The sequence below is a fragment of the Linepithema humile genome, chromosome 6, assembly GCF_040581485.1.
Source record: "Linepithema humile isolate Giens D197 chromosome 6, Lhum_UNIL_v1.0, whole genome shotgun sequence".
Lineage (NCBI taxonomy): Eukaryota > Metazoa > Arthropoda > Insecta > Hymenoptera > Formicidae > Linepithema > Linepithema humile.
The window spans coordinates 24658240-24674440 of record NC_090133.1 but is presented as its reverse complement, the minus strand read 5'-3'; the positions used below and the strand labels follow the sequence as shown (position 1 = coordinate 24674440).

General features: G+C 26.0%; 1 protein-coding gene across 1 annotated transcript; it reads left to right on the top strand.

Annotated features, from left to right (window-relative positions):
* Positions 1-34: 34 nt before the first annotated feature.
* LOC105676932 (cytochrome P450 4c3-like) lies at positions 35-15373 on the top strand. Its single transcript, XM_067358123.1, has 24 exons — positions 35-170; positions 1016-1239; positions 1648-1757; positions 3419-3512; positions 3892-4077; positions 4245-4338; positions 4601-4703; positions 4867-4966; positions 5223-5329; positions 6135-6203; positions 6558-6726; positions 7943-8122; positions 8189-8357; positions 11023-11182; positions 11485-11578; positions 11993-12178; positions 12481-12574; positions 12787-12889; positions 13061-13160; positions 13440-13552; positions 13779-13847; positions 14138-14306; positions 14725-14904; positions 14968-15373. The coding sequence occupies exons 2-24, from the start codon at positions 1083-1085 to the stop codon at positions 15132-15134; spliced, it is 2973 nt and encodes a 990-aa protein (XP_067214224.1). The 5' UTR covers positions 35-170; positions 1016-1082; the 3' UTR covers positions 15135-15373.
* Positions 15374-16201: the final 828 nt, after the last annotated feature.

Sequence of the window (16201 nt, the reverse complement as noted above, 5' to 3'; positions counted from 1 at the left end):
GTGTTTAAGTCGCTACATTGAGATTGTTGCAAAAATATTAAAAGTTGTGTATATGATTGTTGGGGCAAAGAATTAATATTGAAAGATTTACAAGCTTACTTAGAAATAAAGCAGCATCTTTTACGCTGAGCTGTTTAGAAAAATAACGTAATAAAATAATTCTTAATAAGGTAAACTCTACATTCTTATTTATACTAACAATAATACCTAACATTAGAGTATTAGTTATATCATTGTACTTGGGTATCAACAAAAAAGTTTTTAATCTTTTTGTAAAACATAATTCATGCATAGTTAAAATGTATATTTTATATAAATTATTTGTATCCATTCGAAAAATGACATTTTTATTCGATTGTAAGATATTTATTTGATACAATAATATATTTTTTATGAAAAATATTATTTGTTCTTACAATTCATAAATTACATAACAATTTGTTATAAATATATTTATTACAAGATAAATGATTTTAAATATAATCCTACTAAAAAAAGCTACAATATAAGGAAAATTGCAAAATTGCAGTAACACAATGCAAGTTGTTAATCTTTTCTTTATATTTTTAAAAATTATGTACAATTTTTATATTTAATTTACAAGAGCAGAGTGCAAAGTGTTAATCGCGAATGGGAATGCATTATATATTGTTGAAGAGATCTCGAAAATTTTAAATATACTATTTATGTAATTTAATATATGTATTTTTTCACGTTAACCTCTTTGATACGAGCGTTGACTATAGTCGACAACCTCCAACAGCAACAAATAGAAAATTTTATACAAATCAATAATACATTATTAGAAGACACGTATTACACAAAAGTATCCGCGTAGCAATAACTCCTCTCGCACCGAGTTTCTGTCGACTGTCAGATAAACACTACGTGGTGCATGTCCGCCGTGCCAAAAGGGTTTAAAAATTATTAAATCATTTATCTTTTTTAAGTATAATATAACATAATAAGTATTATATAATGTTTTTAAGTATTATATAACGTATTGACATTTAAGAGCAATTAAGGAACCCACAATAGAGATAAAAGGAAAATTAAGAAAACTGTAGTTTGTTCAACAAAAAATGATTATTATTTCATTGCTATTATGCATCGTTCTCATATTACTGTGCCATTACCTTATTCACTATGGAAGATTTTGGCAACTTATCGATAAAATACCAGGAGCACCGTCGCTTTTATTACTCGGCAATTCTTTTTTATGGTACACCAGATCATTAGGCAAGTAAAATTATGTACATTTGCAGATTACTGAATAGCATATAAATATTGTGTAAAAAATGTTTCTTAGTAAAATATCAAGTATAAATGATTTGATTGCACAACATTTTATTCAATTAGATTTACTTTTATTTTTTATGCAATAATATTTACTATTTTTTATCATTGTATATTTTTATTTTCAATTCTCACACTTAAATATAAAAAATTATGACGCAAAAATTCGGAACAATGATTGTATTATGATTAATGATACTTGTATCAGAAGTTATACAGATAAAATGAGATAACACTTATTCTACAGTTAATTAGTAGCGCGCATGTATAGAAATAATTGATTGTAACTCTTTAATAACTACATAAATTTAAAGAAAATTAGTTACTATTTTCTTAAATTTGAATTTCCAGAACAGCAATTAAAGACTCTGGAAAAATACATGAATATTTATTATCCTGTTGCTAAGATATGGGTTTTTCATAGTGCAGCTGTTTTTGTTGGTCATCCTGATGACGTAGAGGTAAAAGAAATATTTAAAGATAAGCAATCTTTATTATTATTTTAAAATTTTCTTTAAAATATTAATTTCTTTTAATCGTTTATTTCTTTAATTATGTATATATTAGTGTTTGTTCAAACAATATAAGAATAGAAGAGTATTAAGGTATCCATATAATTTGTATATGTAAATATATACACATGTACACACACACGCGCGCACGCACGCGCGCGCAAACACACAACTCATTATGATTAAGGAATCAAGAAAAATCGCCAATTTTTATTGTATCCTCAAAAAAATCACATAGCGATCCACCCGCTCAAATTAAAGATCCCGCTAGTAACAGAAATTCTCTACAAATTTTTTTACGCCAGGTGTAACGTAGCAAAGTCGTATATTAAAAATTTTATTTTAATGAATCAAACTTTATCATTATACTGTTTTATATAAAAAAAAATATATAATTAAAATCCGCAAAAGGTGTTTGAAAGAAGAAGTTTCAAGTTTCAAAATGTTTTTCTTGAAATTAAAATACAACGATTTTTCATAGTTACAAAACTTTGCTTTTTTTGAGCAATTTTTCTTGATTCCTTAACTATTGTGAGTAGTGTACATCTCAAAGCTATATAGCCTCGACATTTTGATATTTTCACCATAAAATAATTTCAGAAATGTGCCATTGGTACAGTGCATTTAGTATCGGATATTGTAAGATATATAAAGGGTGTCCTAAAAAAAGGTGGGATATCCAAAACTAATTAGCTATTATTTTTAAATGCATATAAGAAACAAAAAAAATAAACTATTTTTTAACAGAGAACACTTCGCAGTATTATTTACATATAAATCAAATTTTTGTTATATATAAACTAAAGACAATATTTTATCATTAAATACACGTTTATAAAAAATGACAAATATCATTAATCACATTTTTGAAGTGCGCGCCGACAAAACTACAAAAAAAATCAAGTCGTTTTTAGAAACTATAACATTAACTCATGTTACATAAAGGATTCCAAAAACTACTTAATTTTTGTTATAATTCTGACGGTGTGCATTTCAAAAACATATACCATAAAAATAAGCAAAGTATGACATTTTTTAATAAATGTTTATTTAATTAATAAAAATATTCTCGATTGTCTTTAGTTTTTATGTAAAAAAATTACAAAATATCTTCTATTACAGAATATTTTACTTTTCTTGTATGTGCATTTATAATTTTTTTCCTTATGTGCATTTATAATCTGCAATAATGTGCACTAATTATTTAATAGTTTCAGCAACTTCTTATGGGACACCTTATATATAGGATACAGGTTTAGTGGGAAACGTGATTAACGCCAGAACTTTTATAAAAAATTAACATGCAAAGAAAACGTAAAAAATATATTTAAAATAAATTGTACAAACAATCAATTATTATTATATTCAATTTTTATAAATGATAAATAATACCAAAATTTACAATTTGTATTTGGAATTGTGCTCTAACCGCTTAATACAAATAAGAATTTTTCCAAAAATTATTAACATTATTTAACATTTTCTTAGATATACATAACCATGTAATAACAATTATACCGTAGTAGGTTAACACACAAATTACATTCCATTTCTGCACTTTTTAAATTATTATTTGATATTATTATGTATAATCTTTTATATGGTTGTAGACAATATTAAGCAACTCGAAAGAGCATACCGGAAAAGGGTTTATATACACATTTATACAGCCTTGGTTGGGAACTGGCCTACTTACTAGTGATGGTAACATAATGGCTTTAACATAATTCTAATTCTTAATCTGTAAAATATTTCAAATCAAAAATATATAAAAACGGTATTCTTTATTTTTTTATGTTTATATAAATTCTGCACTCTAAATTCTGTATTTAAGCACACATAATTATAAAAAATTAAAAATTAATCTCAACGCAAGACTAATTATTGTCATAATTTTATAATATACTTTGTCATTAAAAATAGAAAATATGAAAGAAAAGTAATTTTTTAGTCAAACTTAGTAAAATATTTTACTTTAAATATAAATTTTAATTACTTAATTTGAAAGGCAAGTATTGAATCAAATATAGTAATTTCAAGTGTTATTGCGATAAAAAAGGATGTTATCTTATTTCTATCACAGGAACAAAATGGCATGAAAGAAGAAAGATGCTAACACCAGCATTTCATTTTAATATTTTGAAACAATTTGTTAATATTTTGATCGTAGAGGGTAATCATATGTCACAATGCTTGAAAGACAATAAAGAATTGATTGTTAATGATTTACTTTCTTTTATTAGTCATCATACGTTGAATACAATATGTGGTACGTCAGTATATATTTACAAAAAATCGTTTCTGCAAAATTATTTCGACATAATCGAAAAATTATCTTAAATTATATAATACTAATCATTAAACAAATATATTATATAACTTATTACGATTGAAATAAAAATCATAACAAATATTTATATAACTTTAACAATTTAGAAACCGCTATGGGAATATCTATAAAAGATATGGGCGAATTTCAGCAACAGTATCGCAAAGCAGTTCATGAAACCAATCAAATAATCATCGCTAGGTAAGTATGCAATGCAACTTAACAATATGTATAACTATTTGCAACAACACATTTAAAGATATTCGTCATTTTAAAAGGATGTTTGAATATAAATATAATAGTTATATATGTAATATTTATATATAATATAAAGTTTTGATTAAATAAAAATTTTATAAAAATATTATCGTGTAACTTAAAGAATCATTTAAACTCACATACTTTAGACTTTAAATGTAATGCTATTGTTCCCTTATATAACGTTATATAATTGTGGATACAGATTCGCAAGACCCTGGCTTTATCCTGATGTGATATTTGCACTTTCGTCACTGGGTAGAAGGCAAGCTAAGAATTTAAAAATATTGCATGGATTCACCGAAAAAGTGAGTGAGAATCGTGCGTTATTAATATTCTACAGAGTTTTTGTGTAAATATAGTCGTATTAATATTTTAATAAAATTAAAACAATCTAATTCGTATGTCAGCAGTACATTTAGCAGTACGACAGTATAAATGATAAACAGAATTTCTATTTTTTTTCTTTAGATTATTGCGGAAAAAAAACAATTTCATAAAAGCACTGACGGACAATATTTGAAGCAATTTCAAAATGATTCAGTAAACGACGATGAAGATATAATAGGAGGTATGACTTTACACACATATGTATATAAAAGTATAAATATGTGTACTTGCATGCGTACATATGTACGCTGCGTGTTACAGGATGTGTAAGTTTTCTTACCATATTCGCGCGCGCGCGTGTGTGTGTTGGATTAATCCGAAAATTTTCCTTTAGATTTTGCACATAGAATTTTGTCAAAAATTCGAAGGAAATTTCTGTTCAATTCAATAAATTAAATACAACATATATTAAACTAAAGTAGTGTAATCTTTCTCAGTAAGAAGAAAACGATTAGCTATGTTGGATCTTTTGATAGCGGCGTCCTATAATAATAAGATGAGTGATTTGGACATCAGAGAAGAAGTTGATACCTTCATGTTTGAGGTAAAAAAAAAGGATAATCTGAAATTATTTACATATACAGTCCACCCTGGCATTAGGGTTAGTACATGTCTGTAGGGGTAAATAATTGACCAAAAACGTGTGTTCCCACTACTCCAGTATAAGTAAGAAAGGAGAATTGAGATTATACTCTTGCATTGGAGCCGGCTTAAATATTTATTCATACATCGATTTGGTTGTATCGTGACACATGTGTGAAATACACTTCCACATTCTCGTCATACGTATACATCTATAAGTAAAACCTAGTGAAACCTGACGTAGTTACAATGCAATTGTTGATTTATGCGAGAGTTCCCAAATATTTTTTTTATGATGACATGGTGGGAAAACAAAAAATTCAACAAAGACCGGCCCAGCCTCAATGCCAGATTTGACTGTATTAAATAATAATATAACAAATATATGTGCAACAATAAAAATCCAAAATACGTTATCAAATTACTTCAGATAAAAACAAATTATTTTATATAAGAATGCTCATTTATATATAACCTATTAAATAAAATAATTATTCCTACTTTAATTTTTGTACAAATGTGATAGAATAAACAATGATATTTTTTCGAATAATAAGTGTCAATAACATTGATATAAAATTGTTCATTTTTTGAAATATTTGTTTAATATGGACGCAATATATTCAAAAATTATATGAAAAGAAGGACTTTAAAAAATTAACAACATTAAAAATATTTTAATTTTCTTTTTATTTGGTAAGTCTTTTTATAAATGACGTCTGTCCATAACGCATAAAAATGAACAAAATAACTTCTTTGCATAACAGGGTCATGATACAGTAGCAGTGTCTACATGCTTCACAATATTATTATTGGCTGAGCATAAGACTATTCAGGTATATTATACATTAATTATATATTTTCAAACACACACAGTAAATACTTTATTAACGGTATTAACCAAATATTTAATTAATATTGTTTGTATTTAACATTGTCAGTGTTTTCTGATAATATTTAAAAAATAGTTAAGATTATTAGTGTAATAAATAAATATATGCAAAAGTATTCTGTTTTAATTTGTAATAAAAAATAGTTGTTATGTATTTAAATATATCAAATTAAATATAAAATATATAATTAAATATAAAAGAATATATATTTTTTTTATATTATGTGTGTGTCGCATATATAATTTAATGACAAATGCAAATCAAATAAAACATGTGAAAATTTGTTAAATAATGTAGGATCGTGTTAGAAGAGAAGTTAATGCAGTGATGCTAGAGAACAATGGAAAACTTACTATGACAGCATTAAACAATATGCCATACTTGGAAAGATGTTTGAAAGAATCGTTGAGACTGTATCCTAGCGTTCCTAACATAGTGCGAGTTGCGTCTGAAGATGTAAAGATACGTGAGTAATTAATAAAAAATATTTTTGATATCCTGGATGACCCACATAATTATGTACATTTGGAAAATGTTATTTCTTTACATCTCGGAAACTATGCAATCGATTTTAAAAGTATAAACTTTGAATTGTATGGGTCAGAATAATCTTTCAATTGGAATGGAAGTTAGTCTTCCAATCCTGGTTGCAGGGATGGGGGTAAACATTAAAATTTTAAATAGAAATTTTTAACTAGAATTACATTTCCAGATTCTATGAAAGAAAAGAAGTTTGTTATTGAAAACATTTTTTTGTCAGATAATTCTTTGAAAAAATATGACGGTTTAAAGTTTTGGTTCAAGTAACTACTTGAAACGCTTAGGAATAGTTATAATGAAATCAAAATCAACACTCCATTCTAACTTATTCAATTTATTAAATGTTAAAAATGTTCATTATGGACTTGTAAACATTTATTTTTTTGAATTAGTAAAGTATTTTTAATATTTAATAGCATTTCAAGAAGATTAGCGACGCATGCGCTAAGTGGTTCGATGACTCTCAAAATGCTATAAAATATTAAAAATACTTTAACTCGGATAAATAAATATTTACAAGTCTGTGGTGAACATTTTATACATTTAATAAATTGAATAAGTCATAGTAAAGTTTCGTGATTTTGATTTCGTGTGTTTATTCCTGATCGCTTTTAATATCTATGAGTCAAAATTTTTAAGTGTTATATTTTTTCGAAGAAATATCTCACAAAAATATTTTGGATAAAATTGAGATATTTTCTTTTATAGAATTTGAAAATGTAATTTTGTATAAGGATTTCCATGAAAAATTTTAATATTAATCCCTATCCCTGCAATCTTGGATTGGGAGATTAACTTCCATTTCAGTTTAAAGACCAGTCTCATTCAGTTCAAGATTAAACTTTGAAAATCAATTGCATCATTTCCGAGATTGAGCCGTAAAGAGTAATGTGGATCACCCTGTATATTTTTATAAATCTATAAAAAAAGATATGCTCATATTGATAAATCAGCTAGTTTGTGTTCCATATTAACTTGTTTTCAACGAAAATATTATTTCAAGGAATTAGTAATTTATTGTATTGAATTGTGAAAAAAAAACTTTTTTAAAAGAATAATTTATATAGAAATGTTTACTTGACAAACTAAACATCTCTTTTAATTATTCTAATAAATTGTACTTTGTTTCGCGATTTTTTCAGAATCATATATTGTGCCTTCAGGAACATCATTATATGTTCCCATTAAAACTATTCACAGACATCCCGATTTATGGCCAAATCCAGACGTTTTTGATCCAGATCGATTTTTACCAGAAAATTCTCAAAATCGTCATCCTTTTTCTTATTTACCTTTTAGCGCAGGACCAAGAAATTGTATAGGTAATATTTAAAGTATTAATTTCTTAATATGTAAATCATTTTTAATATTTTTATGGATATTTATAGGTCAGCGATTCGCCATGTTTGAATTAAAGGCTATAATAGCTCCTTTGCTGCATAACTTTTACTTGGAACCTGTTGATTATTTGAAAAATTTTCGATTCCGATTAGATTTAATAACTCGAGTTGTACATCCAATTCGTGTAAAATTTATTCCAATCGAAAATGCAGCCATTTAAAACTAATTAAAATTTTAAAAAGGTAAACAAATAATTTGTTACATCATTAAAAGAATTATTAACTCAGTTGTCATATGTGTTATAAACATTTGTGGTTATGGATAATATGAATATTTTATTATATATTTTATTTAGTACAATATGTTACTTGCTTCTTCACTTCAATTAGTGCTTGAAAACACTTCTTAATTTAATAAGACATATTTATTATAACGTACTTATTATAAATTTAAATCAATAATAAATGTATGGTTAATCCACGCTGAATGATATCTTTGTTTGTTTGAACCCAAATATAAAAAATTAGCGTGCTTCAACATTTGATGACGCACGTTAGAGCAATAATGAAAAGAGCGTAACTATAGTGTAAAAATTACTTTTGCGTATATTGTAAAAAGATGAAATAAATGTTATATTTTGATAGTTTTTTAATTTTATTATTTACTTTTGAGGAGTTCTGGGGTAAATAAACCGTAAGGTGTGTAGTTATTTTATAGATTGATGTCAGGATGTAGAGAACATACTTTATTACTCGGTAAGAATACACCGTAAAATACAATAAAAGGCGCAACGCATGTTTTTATTATTACTCTTTTCCGCGTTGTTCCCACTCAAAAAAATGATCTTGCAATAATAGCTAAAATTTTCTAGGTGTAAAAAATTAATTAAAACAGATAAATGATTAGCAACTGTTGTGATATTGCATATGTAATTACTCAATCAGTTTAGATGACAGAAACAGAATATATATCTGTATTGTTTGTGAACTTTAAAAAGAAAGTTTTTCTAAAGCGCCTATCTATATAAGATCAATCACGTGTTAGATCATGCAATGAATAACATTTAGCAATGGTACCTAAATTTTTCAGAAGCTATTGCTAGAACATTACTGCTATAAATTCTATATGTGACAAACAATGTTTTCACAGATACGAAAAATAGCGATCCATTCTTGTTGCGATATCTAGAAATCTAACTACATCAGCGAAATATTTTTTTGAGTGCCGTTGATTCGCGTTGAGCATGTCATCGAGTGATTGTCATTGAGATGATTGTGTTTGACAATTTGTACATCTGACACTGTTTAACAGCTTGTAACCTTTATTATTATACAAAGAGCGGAAGTGTTTTGAAGAAAATAAGAATGTAAATTATTATATCAAGAAAAAATGGCACGTGCATTGTACGCGCTTGTGTGGCTTAATATAAATAAAATTTTCATTATAAATAACTATAAACTATCGATGATAAAAACGTTTTACATAACAGATATATCTAAAGTGCACGTGTTATCTAAACGCATAAGAGGTTTTTTTATACTAATTGTAAATCGTTGTTCATGCCGTCATTGCAGAAATATGATAACAATGAATGTGCTACATCATTGCTGTCAGCTATTTGCAACTTTCGGCCGGATTTCTCGATGCACGCCTACTGCTCCCCCCAAAGTTGCAAATAGCTGACTGCACTGTGCTATATAAAACTGCTGTGATGATATGATGCAGATCGAAGTCATTTGATTGAGCGTCAAGAAATTTTCATCTGGCGTTCAAAGATTTACAAGATTTTGTTTTATAAATAAAGCATAATATTTTAAGTGGAAATTTCTACAAACGTGTTTAGAATATATTTTGTGATCCTCTTTGAACGATGTCTATTCAGATTCAGGAAAAGACACTTGATTGCATTTGACGACAAGCGTCTTGTTTAGAGCGATAAATAGGTGAGTGTATCTTCAAATGTATCTTTTATGTATTTCGGAAGTGTATCTTCTAACAGAATTTATTGTGACTTTGGAAAGAAATATTGAAATGTTTGAAAGGTATATTTTATCTGATTAAAATAAATATCATTTTTTGACAGTATTTCTATCGTTTATTTATAAACCAAAATTAATCTTAGAAATAAAAAAATTAATCAATATTTTTTTTAATAACTTGAAATATTTTGTTTAATATCATAAATTACACGGTAATATTAAATTATGTAGAGATGTTTATGAATAAATAACTAGTTTTTAAATAACTCTTTATGCAGTTTTCATAAAGCTTTTTACATTAATAATTTATTAAAATGATAACTCACGGCATAATATGGATATTACAGGTACTTATTTCTTGTGCGTACTGATATTCAAGAATCAATAAAAGAAATAAAAGAAAATTTAAGAAGAGTTTATTCACTTAACAGATAACTATGATCATCACTTTATTGATATTATGCTTTGTTCTTTTATTACTGTACGATTATTTTCAACGTTATGGAAAATTCGGACAATATATCAATCGAATACCTGGAAACACATCACTTCCAATAATCGGCAATGGTTTGGAGATATTTGCTCGTCCGTTAGGCAAGTAAAATTTTGATAATTTTTAAGTTATTAAGTAGTATTTGATTGCTTTATAAAAAATATTTATAAAATATATATATTGACGATATAAGAAAATAAATGGCGTTGACAATGTAACTACATAATTTTTTTCTCATACTTACATTTGAAATAATAATACACATAATAATGACGCAAAAATCGGGGTGATTCTATCATTATCTCTCAATCTTGTATCAATCTTACTAAAAATGCAAATAATAAAAAATATTTTTCTTGGTTATTTAATAGACGACACATACATAAAAATAATTGCTTATATTGATAAGAATTACGAAACAAAATTTGTTAATTCTTTTATATAAATTAAAAATTTCAGTGTGGACCAGGAAGTATTACGATAAATTATCGAACACATATTATCCTATTTTTAAGTTTTGGCTTTTTCATTTGGCATTTATCGGCATTCGTCACCCAGACGATGTAGAGGTAAAAAGAATATTACAAAACAAGTAGAACTTTATTATAATATTAAAATTTTATTAATAACGCTGATAATTACAGTTTTTATTTAAAATTGGATATGTATTTTTAAGCCAATGAGAGTTTATTAAACGTAACTTTTTAGGTGCAACTGTGTAATGTAGTAGCCGAATAATTGCAGAATAATTTCTATTATTCTATTATTACACATTACATTTCACTTTTTTAGCGCTCTATGTTTAACACAAATATCAGTAAGTATTTAACTTTATCAGTATATCAGTGTAGAATCTTGTCTATGATTGTAGATAATATTAAGCAACTCAAAACAGCATCTACAGAAAGGATTTATATACACGTTTTTGTATCCTTGGTTGAGAACTGGTCTACTCACTAGCGAAGGTAATGCAATAATTCTAACACAATTTTAAATTGCAATATTATATATATATAGAATAATATTATATATATATATATATATATATATATATATATATATATATATATAGGATTGATCAGAAAGATTCTTCGGATTTTTGTATTTATTGTTATCAACAAATAAAGAAACAGAGAAATGTATTTTCAAACAAAATTAATTGTCATTATTTTTAACTTATATTGCATATTACATATCGTATATGATATAAAAAAAATGTAATTTTTTAATTATATTATTATAATTTATTTTTATAATTAATTAAATTATTTATCACAGATAAATCGGAATAACATAATCTATAAGTAATACAAAGACAAATATTAGTGCATTAAACTATTGCAATAAAAAGCTAAATGTGTTATTTTATTTCTGTGTAGGAGCAAAGTGGCATAAAAGGCGAAAGATACTAACTCCAGCATTTCATTTCAATATGTTAAAGCAATTTGTTGATGTTTTCATTGAGGAAGGCAATTATATGACGCAATGTTTGAAGGGCAACGAAGAATTGATTGTTAACGATTTAATCTCTTTTGTTAGTCAACATACATTGAATGCAATATGTGGTACGCTAGTATATATTTGCAAAGAAATTTTTCTCGACAAGAATTTTCAATTAATTAAACATAGATTATAATTACAATAAATTTTATTAATTATTATTTTTGGACACTCGTAAATTTTTATATTTTTTAAAGAAAAATGTGTTTAGTTATTAAATTTAATTAGAAGATTGCTTAGAAATATACATAATGTAATGTATAACAATATCAAAAAATTATCTTAAACTATGTAATAATAATTAATTAATATATTTAAAATAAAATATTGAACAAATATTTATATAACTTTAGCAAATAATTTATAGAAACTGCCATGGGAACTTCTTTGAAGAATGTGGGTGAATTCCAACAACAATATCGTGAAGCAGTCCATGAGATGGGTAAATTTATTACAAAGAGGTAATGTGTGTAAAACACAAGTGTAGATATACGTCAAGATTGAGATATAAAGACACTTTTAAAAATGAAAAAAAATATAATGTTTCGACAATTGATATTTAATAAAAATATTTTAGCATAAATTATATAATTATACAATTTTAATTTAAAATATAAAATAACTATTTTTTTGTTCATTTCATGTGTTTCATGTTACATAATTATGTATATAGAGTGTTGAGACCGTGGTATTATCCTGATATGATATTTTCTTTCTCGTCAATGGGTAGAATGCAAGCTAAGTGTTTAAAAATATTGCACGGTTTTACCGAAAAAGTAAGTAAAAATCGCATTATTAAAATTTGGTACAGACTTTTTCTTTAAATAAAATTTTAGTAATAAGTATGTAAGATATATAAACAAAATTATAATATTGAATTTGTATGTTGGCAGTACATAGTAGTACAGTAAGTAAAAGATGAGCTGATCTAAATTCTTTTCTTGCAGATTATTGCTGAAAGAAAACAATATCATGAAAGTACGAATAGGCGATATTTGAAACAATTTGAAAATGATTCAATAAACAATGACGAAGAAGTAATAGGAAGTATGTATATACATATAACACACACACACAAACACACACACACACACACACACACACACACACACACACACACACACACAAATAAAAATTATCTATATTGTCGTAAATACATGCATATACCCGAGAAAAAAATGGTATAATATGGTGAAATGTAAATATATATAATTAGTTATGAAAAGATCCGACAACACGTAATATTTTATATGATCATATAAAATTACATATGCTATCATTTATATGTTATCATTATACCATTTTTTCTCGAGTATGTTTTATATGTCTCAGATCGGAAAAAACGATTAGCAATGTTGGACCTTCTCATAGCGGCACACTACAATAACGAGTTAAATGATTTGGACATCAGAGAAGAAGTTGATACTTTTATGTTTGAGGTAAAAATCTGTATTTTATTGGCATTTTTTATTTAAAAAATTTGTGTTATAGAAAATTATCGGAATACTTCATATTTACACATTTTATCATTACTTCTTTAAAAATAATTTTTAATTTACATATAACAATATTTTAATTTGCCTTTTATTCGTTGAGTCCATCTATATTTCTACATAATTCGTACGTAAGACAGAAATAAATAAAATTAATTTTTTTCTGTTATAGGGTCACGATACTGTAGCAATGGGTATGACCTTCGCCATATTGTTATTAGCTGAGCATAAAGATATACAAGTATATTTTATATAAATTGTTAATTTAAACAGTAAACACATAAATTTTATTAAATAAACTTAATGATGTAAATTTAATCTTCTTTGCGTTTCTTCTAAATAATATTCAAACAAATAGAGAAATACCACGTAAAAAAATATATACAAAAGTAATTTGCTATTATAATGAAATAAGATTATTTTTTATATAAAAAAGCATACATTCTATATTGTGTGTTTATTTGATTTACTTAACTACAATACGCGAATGCAAAGCAAATAGAACAGTCAAAAATCTGTTCAATAACGCAGGATCGTGTCAGGAGTGAAGTCAATGCAGTAATGAAAGAAAATGATGGAAAACTTACTATGTCAGCATTAAACAATATGCCCTATTTGGAAAGATGTTTGAAAGAATCGTTGAGATTATATCCTAGTGTTCCTATAATAACGCGAGTTATATCAGAAGATGTAAAGTTACGTGAGTAATTAATTTTTTATTATACAAATTAATATTTGTGTAATTATATTTTTAATACATATATTTTTATTTTTAATTATAAATAAAAACGTTATTATACATAACATTTAATCTAATTGCTTGATGTTTTAACATTAACTTGTAATAAACTCTTTTTGTAAGAGATTTTTGACATTTTGTGGTTGGCTACATAATATTCTGAGTACTAATATTGCAAGAATAAATTTTGTAAATTTAGTATTTTCATAATAAGCGTTTTTTTTTGTAACAAATGTATTAATTGACAAAATTAGTGACTTACTTACTGTATGAAAAAACTCATGTTTAAAGATAATTGATAAATAAATATCTATCTTGTTATTAAAAAAATTTATTATTATTCCAATTAATTACATGCTTTGTTCTATGGTATTTTCAGAATCATATATGGTGCCTTCTGGAGCAATATTACATATCTCTATAAAAAATGTTCAAAGAGATCCTAATTTTTGGCCAAACCCAGACGTTTTTGATCCAGATAGATTTTTACCAGAAAATTGTCAAAATCGTCATCCTTTTTCTTATATACCTTTTAGCGCAGGATCACGCAATTGTATAGGTAATGTATAAAATATAAATATCTTGGTATATAAACAATTTCTAATGTTTTTATAAATAATAGGTCAACGATTTGCCATGTTCGAATTGAAGGCTTTGATAGCCCCATTGGTCCACAACTTTTATTTCGAACCCATCGATTATTTGAAAGATCTCCAACTCCCGATGGATATAATACTAAGAGTTGAACATCCGATTCGGTTAAAATTTATTCCAATCAAATACATATAGCTATTCGCACAACATATATAATTTTATCTATGTTTTTATAATTTTATCTATGTTTGTATTAGTTAGTTAATATTAAGCAAGACAATACCGTGTGTTCTTTTTTCTTATTTAGGGATTAACTCTGGCAAAGTCGATTTTCTATTAAGATATCGCCAGAACGCTGCCATTTATTTTTCAATTTTGTATTTTTTTGATTTTTAATGAACTGCTCATTTTCGTAAAATTACCTTTGATTCTTACAGAGAGGTTATATAAAAATTTTTCCTTGACATGGACATTTAATCATAGATTAAATATAGATTAATTATAAATTATAATTAATTATCACATAATTTTTATTAGTGATACTTTATTTTTAAATATTAATTGTATTTCTTTATCTTTTAATAAAATATATTAGATTATAATGTAATTTTCAGTCTTTCAAAGCACATCAAATTTGTAGTGTAAAGTACACACTAAAACAAAATTGCATCAATTTGTTTATATATTTGTCTAAATATGGAAAATTTTATAATGTGTGTGTTGAAAGTTTTCTCTTTGTTTTTGTATCGCAGTATTGACTTTAATTTTGACACGATCCTGTTCCATCAATTAATTAAAACTTTATATTTTACTATTAATATGTTTTTATATATCTAATCCAAAGATATATCCAAATCAAACGCACACAACTGTTACAAATAAAAAGTAACTCTACAATGCGGAAAGCGAACATATTCAAATAATGAAAAAGATTGTTAATTAAATTCTTGTATATATGTAGGTTAAATTATTGTATATGTTATGTGTCAGCAGGGATAGAATATATCCACACTGTGATTCTGCATATAAAAATTTAGTTTATTGATTCACGTTCTGAGATAATACAGTTTTGTGGTTTTTTACACACACTAATATTTGCGACGACGCTTAGGGGCTTTCGAACGCCCTGAGTCGCATGGACCTCGCCTAGGGGCGTTATGTCTTTCACTCTGAGTCCTGGTGGTCGGACGAACCGCGACAACGCCTAGAGACGAATCATCTTGAGTCGCGTGTTTATTGTTATGGATATGCACACACACACA